This window comes from Prionailurus bengalensis, chromosome D2 (assembly GCF_016509475.1).
Source record: "Prionailurus bengalensis isolate Pbe53 chromosome D2, Fcat_Pben_1.1_paternal_pri, whole genome shotgun sequence".
Taxonomy (NCBI): Eukaryota; Metazoa; Chordata; class Mammalia; order Carnivora; family Felidae; genus Prionailurus; species Prionailurus bengalensis.
The window spans coordinates 49,448,482-49,462,234 of record NC_057351.1 but is presented as its reverse complement, the minus strand read 5'-3'; the positions used below and the strand labels follow the sequence as shown (position 1 = coordinate 49,462,234).

The window sequence follows — 13,753 nt, the reverse complement described above, 5'->3', positions numbered from 1 at the left end:
GGTGCCACCAGAGGGTGAGGCTGGCCAACTCTGTCCAGACAGAAATGTTAGACTAGGTGCAGGGGAGGATTCTGACACCCTGTGGCATTCACAGGTGAGAGGGATGGGTACGGAAGGCTTTGCAAGTTCTGTGTCGACCTGTCCAAAGTGCCAGGTTTGGTCCTCACTGGAGGCCACTCTGAGCCCATAGGCCAGACAGCCCTTCCTGGCAGAAAGTTGCCAGCAGCAAGCCTCTTGGTGGGCTCAGCGTCTGCCTTTATCATGACTCCTGCTGCCACTTCGTTAGCCCTTGTACCAAATCCCGAGTCTCAGAACCTCCAGCCGAGTGACCTTGGTAAGGCTTCCCACCTCCCAGCTTCGGTGTTCCGAACTGTGAAATGGGGTAGTAAAGAGATCTGCACACAGTGGCTGTGAATCTGAAGTTAGTAGCTTTGTATAATACATACCTGTGCAGAGGTGACGCCTGGCTGCAACCTGCACTGGCTGCTCCTCTCCCCAGCATGCCCTGCTCTGATTCACAGTTGGAGAAACTGAGGCTGCAGAGGCTGCACAGCCCTGTGGAAGTAGACACCAGTGGCCCGTCTCAGGCTCTCCTCATTCACCTGCCAGGATTGGCTACATCATTTGTGGGGCCCCGTGTAGAATGAAGGTGGGGACCCCTCGTTCTAGAATTGTGAAGAATTTCAAAACCGTGACATCAGAGCATTAAACCAAGTGTGGGGCCCTTTGGGACTGCCTAGGCTATACCCCCCTGAGGCTGGCCCTGCACCCACCTCCTCAGTTCCCTGCCTTGGACCATGTGTTTTTCCATCTAGAAGTGTCTGTGACACTGAGGAGCATTAAGGGAGCCATGCCCTGCGTCAGAGACCACCTGGGAGGTATTTTAAGTGCGTTTAAGTCTGTTTCTGCTTACAATCATCGCCCAACCCACAAATCCCTTCTGGCAGCAATAGATTGGGCCCCACACGGATCCCGCAGGGCTGGGCTCCCTGAGATGAGAGCAGGCAGGCCCCATTTTCTCCCGCACATGTGGACTGTGTGGCAGTGACCAGCCTGGAGGAGGGGTGGGAGAGGGCTCTGGGAGCTCGGGCTGTGCTGCCTCCCAGCCCCTGTACCACTGGAAGTATGTGCAGTCAGGGAGGCCCCCTCCCCCCGCCACCCACAGGGTTCTGGAGCTGCTCCCACGTACCTGCGAGGTGGGGTGCTCTGGGTAGAGTAGCTCCCCCAGCAAGACCTGACAAGACCTTCTGCAGCCTCAGGGGTTACCACCCCCAAGAGGCCCTCCCCACAGTGACGCCAAGAACAGCCAGGTTCTACTGGCTTCTACCCTGCTGACCAGGGCCAGGAGTGTGGGTGCTGAGAGAATGTCCAGCAGCTGCTGAATTGAGTCTCATGACGTAAGCTCAGTTGACATGCAGCGGCCCCTCACTGGTACTCTGGAGGCCAGAACGCACACCCCACCTCTCCAGGGAGGGGTCGGGCACCCTAAAGAAAGCTGGTGGCCTGGTGGGCTCTGGAAGACACAGGCTGCCCTGGTCTGTGTCTATGGCCGATCCTGTAGACCCAGCAGTGTTCCCTGGGGGGAGCCCTGGGCGCTCAGGCCCAAGGGCAGCATCTCAGAGCGTTAGCGGTTAGCGTGTGCCCTTCTGCCACGGCGTTGAGGAGGTCGGCAGCGCTCATCCAGGCTGAGCCCCCTCTTTACCTGGTGTTGGTGTCACAAGCCCAGACTGCCCCTGGCCACCACCCTGTGAGGCCCCTGGGAGTTACAGTCTCCTCTCCTTTCTGTGCCCGGAAGTGCCGAGCTGCCCAGAGACATGGTCTATTATCAGGGTCCACTTCCCCTCTTGAGCTGGTGTTCCTGACTTGCAGTGAGCCCTAGCACCACTGAGGGCTTTGTCGGGGAGCAAAGCCTGTCCCAGCAGGCAGGGCCCCCTGGGTGGGGGGGGGGGGGCCAGGCCTGGTCAGCTGGGGAGCAAGAACATGGCAGCTGTGGGGGCCCCCGGAAGCTGAGTGGGCTGGTGAAGGATGTGCCTCTCTGGAAAGACGGCTTTACGAATTCCAGTTTCTTTCTGTCTGTGCGTGTGCCCTTAAGCAAACAAATGACTTTCCTTCTTTCCGCCTCAGTGTCTGTGTTTGCAAAGCAGTGCTCCTGACAGTGCCTCTGTCTGGGGCTGTGGAGAGGATGGAAGGTCAGTGGGTATGCGTGGGGAATTGCCTCCCAGAACCATCCAGTGCTCTCCCCACACTCCACCTTTGAGAGGCAGCGGGAGGCTGCAGGGGGCCGGCCCCTTCAGAGAATGTCATGGGGGCAGGACACGGTCAGGGGGAAGGGGGAGTCGTTCTTTCTGTCCATGGGGCAGTGAGCATCACTTGCCTCGCCCCTACCTCAGCCCCTCCCCCAGGGCTCTTGCTGGATGCTCTGACTTGGAACCTTCATGGAATGTTGGAGGATAAGGAAGCTTGGCTGCTGCTCATGATTCAGGCCCTTGTCATGGAGCAGCCATGCTGTGCCCGGCTCTGATCCCCCTTCTGAGCCTGCCTTCCGGGACGTGGCCATGCTGGCGCTGGGGCAGGATGCTGCCATGGGTTGGGAGCCCCCATAATGCCAGATTCCTGTGGAGGGAGGCCAGATGGCCCCGCAGGGGAAAGCAGGCCAGGGGTTCCCCTGCCAGGTAGCACAGAGGGGGCTCCCGCACGCTCCTAGTGGGAGGTGGCCGCCAACCCCCATCGGGAACTCCTCCACCACTGTCCCCTCCCTGTGGGTGAGGAGACACCCACAGGGAGCTTTCCTGTCTTTGCGTCATGACTTGAGTGGTTGCTAGGGTCCTCTTTGGGCCCCCACACTGTGGGGAGAGTGAGTGCCCCTTCTGGGAAACGCAAGCCTCTGGAGTGAATCCCAGCTGTGTGGGGACCCTCGGAGGACCTGACAGCCATGGCCCATCACTCAGCTCAGCTCTGTGCTGGTACCATGAGTGACCCTTCAGCAGGAGCAGCAAGAGGCCAGTTTTGTGGCCCTTTGGGGCCAACACAGCCCTCTGAGCTGCCCTCCTGTCCCTGCTGGCATCAGCGGCTAAATCCCAAGGAGGTCAGCCCTGAGTGCCTCTGAGAACCTGTGTCCTCCTGGACCATGCTTTCTGCCAGCGAGACCGCAGGGTGGGGGGAGTGTGGTCTCAGCACTCCCTCCCCAGAATTCCCCAGTGTGGCTTCTTCATGGTACTCCACTAGCTGTCTCCCCCTTGAATGGCAGCCCATGTGACACTCCCAGTGGATCCTTCCCCTGGGAAACTTCAGCTCAGAGCAAAAGGTGGGCTCCTTGGAGGTCCTAGCCTGCTCCTCCTGCCTGAACTTCACCCACAGGGACTGAGTAATTCTAGGTCCCACTCCAGGGACACCTCTCCTGGAGAGGGGCTTTCCAAAGGTCTGAAAGGCCACATTATGGGTGTTGTCATCATCCTCCGACCCCCACCCCCACGTCCCCCCATCACGGTGTTTAGTGTGGGGTGTGCAGGGCCAGGCCTTCGGCTCTGATGAAACCATCTCTCTCACCCTCCTCCCCCCTTTCCTGTTACCCCCTTCTCTCTCTCCTTCTCTCCCTTCTCTCTCCCTCTCCCACCCCTTCCCTCTTGCTCCTTCCCAGCCCAGGCCTGTCTGACATGGCAGCACCCACACTGGAGCAGGCAGGGCCAAGGGTCTCCTCTGCTGGTGCAGACTGGCCTGGCTGCTCACCCCGACAGCTGCGAAAAAAGTGGGGTCTGGGTGGAAACAAGCTGATTGAAAGGAGAAGTTGGCGGGGCACCTGGGTGCCTCCGTCGGCTAAGCATCTGACTTCAGCTCAGGTCACGATCTCACGGTTAGAGCCCTGCATTGCATCGTATTGGGCTCTCTCCTGTCAGCACGGAGCCCGCTTCGGATCCTCTGTCTCTCCCCACCCAAAATAAATAAACATTTTAAAAGAGAGAGAGAAAGAAATTGGCTACAAGAGCATGAATAGTCCTAAAGTTTGCGTTGTGTGCTGGGTAGTTCCTATGCATTATATTTTCAGGACTTTTGTGGTTTTTAAGCATGATTTGCCTATTTATCCACCTCCTTGAAAATTCTTACTATTTTAAAAAAACTTTGTATTATGAAAGATGTTGAACACACACAAAGTCAGCAGAGGAGTGAGCTCCTACGTGGGCTTACCCAGTGAGGCCATGGTCAGCATCCTCTTCTCGTGGCAACCACAGCTCTACCCACAGTGCCTTGGTGATCAGGTTTGTAGGGAAACTTTACAGAAGTTGAAATGCACAGCCCTCAGCTGTACATTGGCAGCACATGTATGTGCCCATGTGACCCACACTGCTGTCAGGATGTGGAACCTTTACATCCCCCAGAATGTTCCTTCCTGCCCCTCCCAGGCTTGTGTCTCCTCCCACCCCAGGTAACCAGGCTACTTTCCATCACCTGAAATTAGCCTAGAATCCTGCCATGTATATTCTTTTGTGCCTGGCTTCTTCCTCTTGGCATGGTGTCTGTGAGAGCTTTCCAGGCTGTGATGTGTATCCATAGTTCATCCCTTCTTGTCGCTGCATAGGATTCCGTGATATGAAAACCACTTTTTGCTTATCCACTCACCTGCTGAAGGGCATCTGGGATGTTTCCAGTTCTTGGCTGCGTGAATAACCCTGCCACTTGTGAATAAGTCATTTGATGGACGTGTGTTTTCATTTCTCATGGATAAATTTAGTAGGATTTCTGGGTCCAAAGGTAGGAGTATGTTTAACTTTAGAAAAGGTTTGTTTCTCTTATAAAAAGTGCCCAGGTTCATTTTTGGTGACTACTGCCAGCCCTGCTTATCTGACATCATCTTGTTCACTTGAAAACTCTGGATCCAGGGGCACTGGGTCTGTCAGTCAGATAAGCATCCGACTTCGGCTCAGTTCATGATCTCACAGTTTGTGGGTTCGAGCCCCGCATCAGGCTCTGTGCTGACCGCTTGCTCGGAGCCTGGAGCCTGCTTCAGATTCTGTGTCTCCCTCTCTCTCTCTCTCTGCCCCTCCCCTGCTCACGCTCTGTCTCTGTCTCTGTCTCTGTCTCTCTCTCTCTCTGTCTGTCTCTCTCTCTCTCTCTCTCTCTCAAAAATGAATAAACGTTAAAAAAATTTTTTGAGGGGCGCCTGGGTGGCGCAGTCGGTTAAGCGTCCGACTTCAGCCAGGTCACGATCTCGCGGTCCGTGAGTTCGAGCCCCGCGTCGGGGTCTGGGCTGATGGCTCAGAGCCTGGAGCCTGTTTCCGATTCTGTGTCTCCCTCTCTCTCTGCCCCTCCCCCGTTCATGCTCTGTCTCTCTCTGTCCCAAGGATAAATAAACGTTGAAAAGAAAAAAAAAAAAAAAATTTTTTTTTAAAAAAATTTTTTTTGAAAGAAAGAAAACTCCGGATCCAGATGATTTGCTGAGAAGCCTGTGTGAACTCCCAGCTCTGTGCAATTCACGTACTTAACAAACTTGGGTAATTGAGAATGATTTTGCAGTTGTCGTACACTGCCTCTTCCTCCTCTCTTTTCTTTTTTTTTTTTTTTTTTTCAACGTTTATTTATTTTTGGGACAGAGAGAGACACAGCATGAACAGGGGAGGGGCAGAGAGAGAGGGAGACACAGAATCGGAAACAGGCTCCAGGCTCCGAGCTATCAGCCCAGAGCCTGACGCGGGGCTCGAACTCACGGACCGCGAGATCGTGACCTGGCTGAAGTCGGACGCTTAACCGACTGCGCCACCCAGGCGCCCCTTCTTTTTCTGTTTTAAGGCAGTCCGTTTTCAGCTTGTGTTTAGCTACACAGATAGTTGTGTGCTGATGTTATTAGGACTACAGGTGAGAAAGTCCTACTAGGAGCAGAATTTTCTTATTTATCTATTTATTTATTTATTTGTTTCTGTATGAAAGACTTTAATCCTATAAATTATGGAGGATGATCTCTCTTCTAATTTAAGAATGAGGAGACTTAACACTTGCATCTGATTTTGCTTGCAAACTATTCCTTACGCTAGGTTGGAATTTTAAATTAGGAAGTTTTTTGGTCCACAAAGAAGCTTTTATCAAGGCGTGGAATAAAGCTGCTGGGGAATGCTGGTCTGCCTGGGAGGCTTGCTCTGGACATCATCCTCACCCCTCCCGCCCTCACACACTTCCCTCCCTTCTCCAGCTCCGCTGGGACTCTATTTCGCCAGGGATGCTTACTGGGAGAAACTCTACGTGGACCAGCCAGCTGGCATGCCCCTGCTCTACGTCCATGCCCTGCGGGACATGCCGGAGGAGGTGCCCACCTTCCGCCTGGGCCAGCACCTCTACGGCATCGCCTACCGTGCAAGGCTGCATGAGAACGACTGGATTCGCATCGAGGAGGACACTGGCCTTCTCTACCTTAACCGGAGCCTGGATCACAGCACCTGGGACAAGCTCAGCATCCGCAGTAAGGGAGCTGCCTACCCCCAGCCTGTCTCCTTCTCCTCCCACAGCCCACCTCATGCCTCTCCTCCTCTCACAGCCACGCGGAGGCTCAAGAGGGTGGTTGCTATGCAATTCCTGTTGTGTCAGAGTAAAGAGTGAGGCGAGGCTGGCCTGCCTCTGTGTCCAGCCAGGCCAGGGCACGGATGAGTTTGGGGGCTGCTGATGATCCTTGGGCCTCCTAAGTCTGTTGGGATTTTGGAGAACCCCTGGGAAGGATTGGGTGCTCTCTCTATGCTGGACTCAGATGCCTTTTCCAGTTGGGCGACCAGGATTTGGGGTTATAAGAGGGGTTAAAAGGGTCTAGAAAAATCAGGAGGTTTTTGATTTAGCAAATGATCTGGAACTTCCCGGGGAAGGAGCAGTTCTGCAGAAAGCTTGTCTTCCCATCCGCAACAGGCTGCCCTTGGTCCCTGGTGGGGACTCCAGCCTGGTGCTGGGGAGGAAAGTGGTGTGGAAGGAGGGCCTGGCCAGCTCCTCAGAGTCAGGGACAGAGCAGAACAGAGGCCACATGCGACCCTGGTCCTGGGGGGGTGCAGCAGCTTTGCCTGGTGGTGCAAAATGGTGTTCACATACCCAGTAGCTCCCCACCTCCAAGCATCTCCTCCAAAGACATGGTCTCACTGCCTGCTCCCACCAGCCCTGAGCCCCCTCATACGGGCAAGAGGCAGGTGGCATGCCTATGCATGCAGAGTGGGCGGCACTGCCCAGCAGGACGGAGTGATTGCACCCCCCGTCTGCCAGGTAAAGCCAGGGTCACACGACGGAGCCCCCCACCGGGTACCCCCAGTTCTGGAGGAGGTGGCATCTGAGATGGATCTCGGTTCCGTGCACACTTAACCGCTGCCGTCTTCGTCCCAAGCCCCTGTGGGGATCTTGAACTAGGGCTCCAGGGGCAGAGGCCAGAGTGGAATTTGCCAAGGTGCCCCTTTTCATAGGAGGCCTGTTCTGTTCGTGATTGCACCTGTTAAGTCCAGTCAGGAGAGAAACCACACGGTAACTTGAACAGGGCAAGTTTGTATAGAGAATGGTTAACTACAGCCCGGGATTGAAGCAACAAAGGACAGGCTGGTAAGAAGCAAAGAGAACTCTAATGAATATGGGAGGAGGAGATGTGGGGGAGCAGCCACTACCCTAGGGCTGAGAGAGAGGGCCCAGGAAGCGTCCCTGTCACTGTGGCAGAGATCCAGACCTTGTTGGAGAAAGAGCCTCCATGATGGAATTTGCTGGAAATTCCCCCTCCAGGTGCTGGGGAAGTCTGTGGAGAGATGGCTCCACAATGAAAGCCCTTGGGGAGGGTGTGGAAAGGAGCGGCCTGCTGATCACCACATGCAGTAGGAACCAGCCTGGGGAGTTGGACCCAGGGCTCAGGGCACCCCTCTGCGGGGGGCAATGATGTGGGGAGAATTAGGGGGAACAATAGACCCCAGTGCTCAGGGCACCTGAGGAAGCAGTATTTGAGCTGAGACCTGAATGACAAGAGAGGCGGGCCTGCCAGGTAGCTCCAGGCAGAGGGAGCAGAACCATGGGACCCTGAAGCACAGACACGCCCCAGGTCCAGGGAAGTCGGTGGTGGGGTGCAGAGAGCCCAGTGGAACCCTGTGGACAACCGTGAGGACTGGGCTTTACACTAGCCCTGCAGCCAGCTCCTGTCCCTTCCCCATGCTGTTCCCTACCACCTGTAGATGTGGCTGATGCCCCACCAGACCTGACTTCTTTCTCTGCAGATGGCGGCTTCCCTGTGCTCACCATCTACCTCCAGGTCTTCCTGTCACCTACATCCCTGCGTGAGGGCGAGTGCCAATGGCCCGGCTGTGCCCGTGTGTACTTCTCCTTTGTCAACACCTCCTTCCCGGCTTGTGGTTCCCTCAAACCCCGGGAGCTCTGCTTTCCTGAGACAGGTGTCTCCTTCCGCATCAGAGAGAATAGGCCTCCTGGCACTTTCCACCAGTTCCGCCTGCTGCCTGTGCAGTTCCTCTGCCCCAACATCAGCGTGGCCTACAGGCTCCTAGAAGGTGAGTGCCGGCCTTGTAGGGCCATCCTCAATGCCTGCTATGTGCCGAGCACAGGACCACTAGCCCTTGATATGAGCCATCTGGTTTATTCTCCACCACCACACCACCCGCTCATTTAGTATTCCAGAAATATTTCTTGTCATGGATGATGGCCTGTCAGGGACTAGGTACTATTCTAGGGGCTAAGGATGTGACAGTGAACTAAAGTCAAAATCCTGCCTGCCCACAGCCTCCATTTCCCTGGGAGATGGAGACCATGCACATGCCAAGGAAATGGGGTGGCTTCTGGAAGGTGCTATGTGGGAAGTAAAGCTCCAAGGATATAGAGGGGTGGAGACGGCGGTCTTAAATCTCGTGGCTGGGGAAGGGGGAGCTGGAGCAGAGGTGGGAGGGCCCCAGGCAAGCTGGGCTGGCCCCTTTGAGATCCCTGCAGTGGAGCCCCTGTATAGCTGGAGTGGAGTGAGCAACGGGGCAGTGGAGGTGCATGAGAACAGAGAAATTCTTGAGGGTTTCCCCTTGAGGGACTGGGGAGTCACGGAAGGCTTGTCGGGAAGGGGGGCTTGGCCAGACCTGACTTACCTCTAAAGGATTATTCTGGCTGCTGTGCTAGGAATGATTTGGTACGGGGCAGCGTAGGGTGGAAGTGGGGAAACAGTTAGGAGGCTACCTGAGAAATCCCTGAGCAAGAGGATGGAGACCGGAAGAAGGGTGAAAGGCCACAGGGACATGAAAAGCAGGCAGCTTCTGGGCATGTTATGAAGGAAGACCCAGCAGGATTTCTTGAGGAGTTGGGTGTGGGTGTTGAGGGGAAGGGGGAGCTAGTGTGGCTCCAGGATTCTGCCTAAGCAGCCGCAAGGGCAGCAGACTTTGCCACAAGATGGCCCTGGGGAGGCCGGCCAAGGTGGGGATGGGGGGTGAGTCCCAGGGGAGGTGAGAGGGGGCACCTGAGCAGACCTCCGATGGGAGGCACCATTAAAATACTCAAAAGCAAAGAACTGGGACCCAGAAGGTAGACTGCTAGTAGTAAGAGGAACCTGGCTTCACAGCAGGTTTACCGTTCACACCGTAATGAGGTAATCATGTTACAGAAAATCTCAGGAAGATAAGAAAAGTAGCCACCCACTCCCCCAGCATCCTCACACTGCCCCGCAGCAGGGATGGGTGTCTTCGTGCAGGATTGTTAGCCAAACGTAAGGCTGAGCATGCTGCCCTTCCTCATAAAGGTTACATCATTAAATTTTGTTGAGCGTGTTTTTTGTAGTCATAAACATCAGAGAGAAACATTATATCATAAGCATTTCCCACATGTAATCCACATGTAATATGTGGCTTTGAGGAGAGGGAAGGGACTTTTGATTTCCCACCGAATGGAGCTGGCCTAACCCTTCCTGGTTGGCTGTGGGGGCAGTCAGTGTTGACCTTCAAGCCTTCAGCGTTTCCCCTTTGCCGAGTTATTCCTGGAGGATGAATTTCAGGACAGGCTTGGGCTGAAGAGTGTACCATGGTGACTGGCCCTCCCCTCAGCGGGTAGCGGGAAGGTACATAAGTCACTGACCACGTAGCGGCGCCTGGTCAGGAGCAGGCATGTTAGCCTTCATCATCCCGTCTCTTGGTGAGGAAACTGAGGCACAGAGAGGCCGAACGACCAGTCTGGGATCACACAGCCAGAGACACAGCTGTCCCCGCCCCCCAGAGAGGCAAGGTTGGGGGTTGGGCAAGTAGTGTGAGCAGCCTTCCCTAGGTTATCAGGGTGAGGACTTGATGCAGGCCTCCTGGTTCCTGCGCGTCCCCAGCAGCACGAGTGAAGGGGGCAGGCACAGGACAGCCGGTTAGTGCACGGTCATCACTGCAAACCGGTGCCTGAAGTTCCACACCCACCACCGCCAGCGCCGAGGAGGGGTAGTTCAGGGCGGGGCCAGCATGCTCCGCAACTCTGACCTACTGGCAGGGCCCCTGAAAAAGGCAGCTCGCCCTGCCCCCCTCCCCAGCCTCCTCCCTGCCCCGGAGTCATGTTGGGGTTCCTGGTCTGCTTGGTGCATAGGTGAGAACCTGCCCTTCCACTGCGCCCCGGACAGCCTGGAGGTGAGCACGCGCTGGCCCCTGGATCGCGAGCTGCGGGAGAAGTATGAGCTGGTGGCTGCTTGCACGGTGCGCGTCGGCGCGCGCAAGGAGGAGGTGGTGATGGTGCCCTTCCCCGTGACCGTGTATGATGAGGACGACTCTGCGCCCACCTTCCTCGGGGGCATCGACACCGCCAGCGCTGTGGTGGAGTTCAAGAGGAAGGAGGTGCCTGTCTGCCGCCCTTGGGCTTGTCTGTTTTGTGTCATCCATCTGTTGGGTGTCTGCCATTCTGTCCACCATTTATTCCTGGGTCTGTTCAGCTGTCCATGTGGCTGACCATCCGTCTAGCTATTCGTCTTTTATTGGTCCATCCAACTGTCTGTTGGGGCTTTCTTCCTGTCTTGGGGGTAGCTGAGGAGGAGGGGGGAGGTCAGCCTAGCTGTCCTGTGATGAATGTCCGGGCGCCCTGAATGCCTAGCATGTGTCTGACCAGGCTGTCAAAGCCAAGGGCGGGCGTTCGTGTCAGGGGTGTACCTGTGCCGCTGCCCGTGGGCACAGCGGTGCTGCCCTGAGGGGGAGAGGACAGCTGCCAGAAGGGCACTCCCTTCCACCGTGTCAGCTGTCACTAGAGGGCGGTAGAGGCTCGTGGAGGGTGGCCAGGGAGTGCATCAGACTGGCAAGTGCCGCTCCCAGCACAGCAGGCCCACCCACCTCCCTGCAGGCGGATCGTGACTGCCACCTGCTGGGCATTGGGCCGTCCTGCAGCCGGCTGGCCAAAGGCACAATGGGAAATGTGTTGTCCGTCACTTGCCTCTCTAGGCACCCCAAGTGGTAGATGGGCGGATGGGAGGAAAGCACGTCTCGCTGGTAAAGGTCGCATGAGCTTGGAAGGGCTGCCTTGGGGTGACAGCAAGGAGTCTGATTAGCAGTGGAAGCAGAGATGCCCTGTGACTGCTCAGAGCTCTCCTCATGATTCCCTCCAGCCTGGTATATAGAAGGTCCTTGGAGGAGGACATTTTGATGTACACCTGGGCTTGGATCTGGCTCTGCCATCTATCACTAAGTGACAGTGAGCTAACTCCTCCACCCTGTGGGGCCCGGCTTGCTGTGCTCCAGGGAGACCTGGGTGAAGCCTATCTGCAAAGCACCTGGGCATCTTCTCTCATCCATTCTTAGGGGAAATCTGTAGATGTCTGTCACACCTGTTGCACAAGTGAGGCACAGTGGCCCAGGGAGGGTGACTGAGCCAGATTGGCAAGGGACCCTCTGGGAACTTAAACCCAGGCCAGTGTGTCCTTAGAACTGGCTCTGAGTGTGCACATTTGCCCCGCCTTTGGTGCACGTGCCCTCCTGAAGTCTCAGGCTACAGGGTCTCTGAGGGGTCCCTCTCACCAGCTCTGACTGGCACCCCCTACTTTCTGCAGGGCACTGTGGTGGCCAAAATACGTGTCTTCGATGCAGACGTGGTGCCAGCATCCGGGGAGCTCCTGAAGCGATACACAAACACACTACTCTCTGGGGATGCCTGGGTCCTCCAGACATTCCGTATCGAGCACTCCCCCAACGAGACCTTGGCCCAGGCCAACGGCAGCTTTGTGCGGGCAACTGTGCATGACTACAGTAAGAGGGACCAGGCGTGGCCTGGCTGGGCCCCCTAGGGAATCCCACCCTTGTAGCATCCTACAAACACAGATACTTGTCCTTGCTCTCTGAGCCCTAGGATGAAGATCCTTCCACTCCACCCAGCCCTTCCTCGTCTTCCACTGGTCTCACCTTGGCCACCTTGGTGGGTTTTTACCGGCTTTGTTCTCTCACTGAACTGCCTCGTGGCAGGCCTTGGCGGGACCCTCCCACATTTCCCCATGCTTACCATGCCAGGGTTCACTGCCCACTACAAACAAATACATCGTTTCCTGAGGCCTTCCTCTGGCTCCTGGCATCTGCTTTGCTGCCTCCGAGGTGGCCAAGTACCCGGGGATTATTTCTCCCTAGTCCCCATAGCTCTCTACTCACAGAGGTTAGTACCCGGTAGCATCTCTGTGTGCTTGAGCCAGAGGATCCTGCAAAGATTGTCCTGTCTGGCTCCCACAGAGCTAAGCTCCAGGGGCCTGCTGTGCTCCCTTGCAGGATGGGGCATCTTCATCAGCTGCCTTGCCTCCGCCCCCCCCCCACCCTCCTGCCCATGTTTCTGGGATTATCCTTCCAAATACCCTAGTTGCACTTGAATCCTTGTTTTGGGATCTGCTTCTGGGGGAATCCAGAATCGCTGGTACCTTTACCCCTTTCTGCCTGGCCTGATCCTTTTTGTTTCTCATCTTCCTCACACACTCTGAGCCGTTGAAGGTCTCCTGCCCTGTACAAGGGGAAATGTCATCCTTGCCCGGGCTCATTCACTCTAAACACCCTGTGTACCAAAACCTCCTGACCCTCATCCTCCTGTCTCTGTGAAACTAGAACCACAGCCATGCCATTCAGCAGGTGCACGGAAGCGTGCAGGCTCCGAGCACTGGGAGCCTGTGGAGTCCAGGACTCCGCTGGAGGCTGCTGCTGTTGGGAGGAGTTTTCTGGGGGAATGGAGGCCAGTATAGTTTTCCCAGGGCCTCGGTGGTGGTACATCTTTACCCCATGTACACCGACACATACATGCTCCACACGTACACATTCCACGTACATACCCGATACCTACCACATATACATACATATACCCTATACACAACACACAGACACCCAATAACACGTACCACACACACATACAGGTTACCTCCCAGCTGAGAAGGATTTTCTCAGCTTCCAGCTCAGCACAACGGTTAACATTTAAACAGTGGTTCTGACTTAGCCACCTCTGTTATCCATGCACCATATGTGTGAAAATCTGTGTTTGCACCCATGTGTATATGTGCCGGGGACATGGCTGGGAGGAGGCACGCGGTGGCACGGGGCAGTGGGCCCAGGCAGTCATCACCGTGCCCCCACCCACAGGGCTGGTTCTCAACCGGAGCCTCCCCATCTCGGAGAACCGCTCCCTGCAGCTGACCGTGCTGGTCAATGACTCGGACTTCCAGGGCCCCGGGGAGGGCACCCTCTTCCTCCACTTCAACGTGTCCGTGCTGCCTGTCAGCTTGCACTTGCCCAGCACCTACACCTTCACTGTGAGCAGGCGGGCCCGCCGCTTTGCCCAGGTGAGCCCATAGCCCAGT

General features: G+C 56.1%; 1 protein-coding gene across 1 annotated transcript in view; it reads left to right on the top strand.

Annotated features, from left to right (window-relative positions):
• Positions 1-13,753, top strand: part of RET (ret proto-oncogene) — a 53,332-nt gene that overhangs the window by 17,205 nt on the left and 22,374 nt on the right. Inside the window, exons 2-6 of the mRNA XM_043596936.1 lie at positions 6,179-6,445; positions 8,208-8,495; positions 10,537-10,781; positions 11,981-12,176; positions 13,536-13,735. Of these exons, the coding sequence (XP_043452871.1) occupies positions 6,179-6,445; positions 8,208-8,495; positions 10,537-10,781; positions 11,981-12,176; positions 13,536-13,735 (1,196 nt within the window). The remainder of the gene's footprint in view (positions 1-6,178; positions 6,446-8,207; positions 8,496-10,536; positions 10,782-11,980; positions 12,177-13,535; positions 13,736-13,753) is intronic.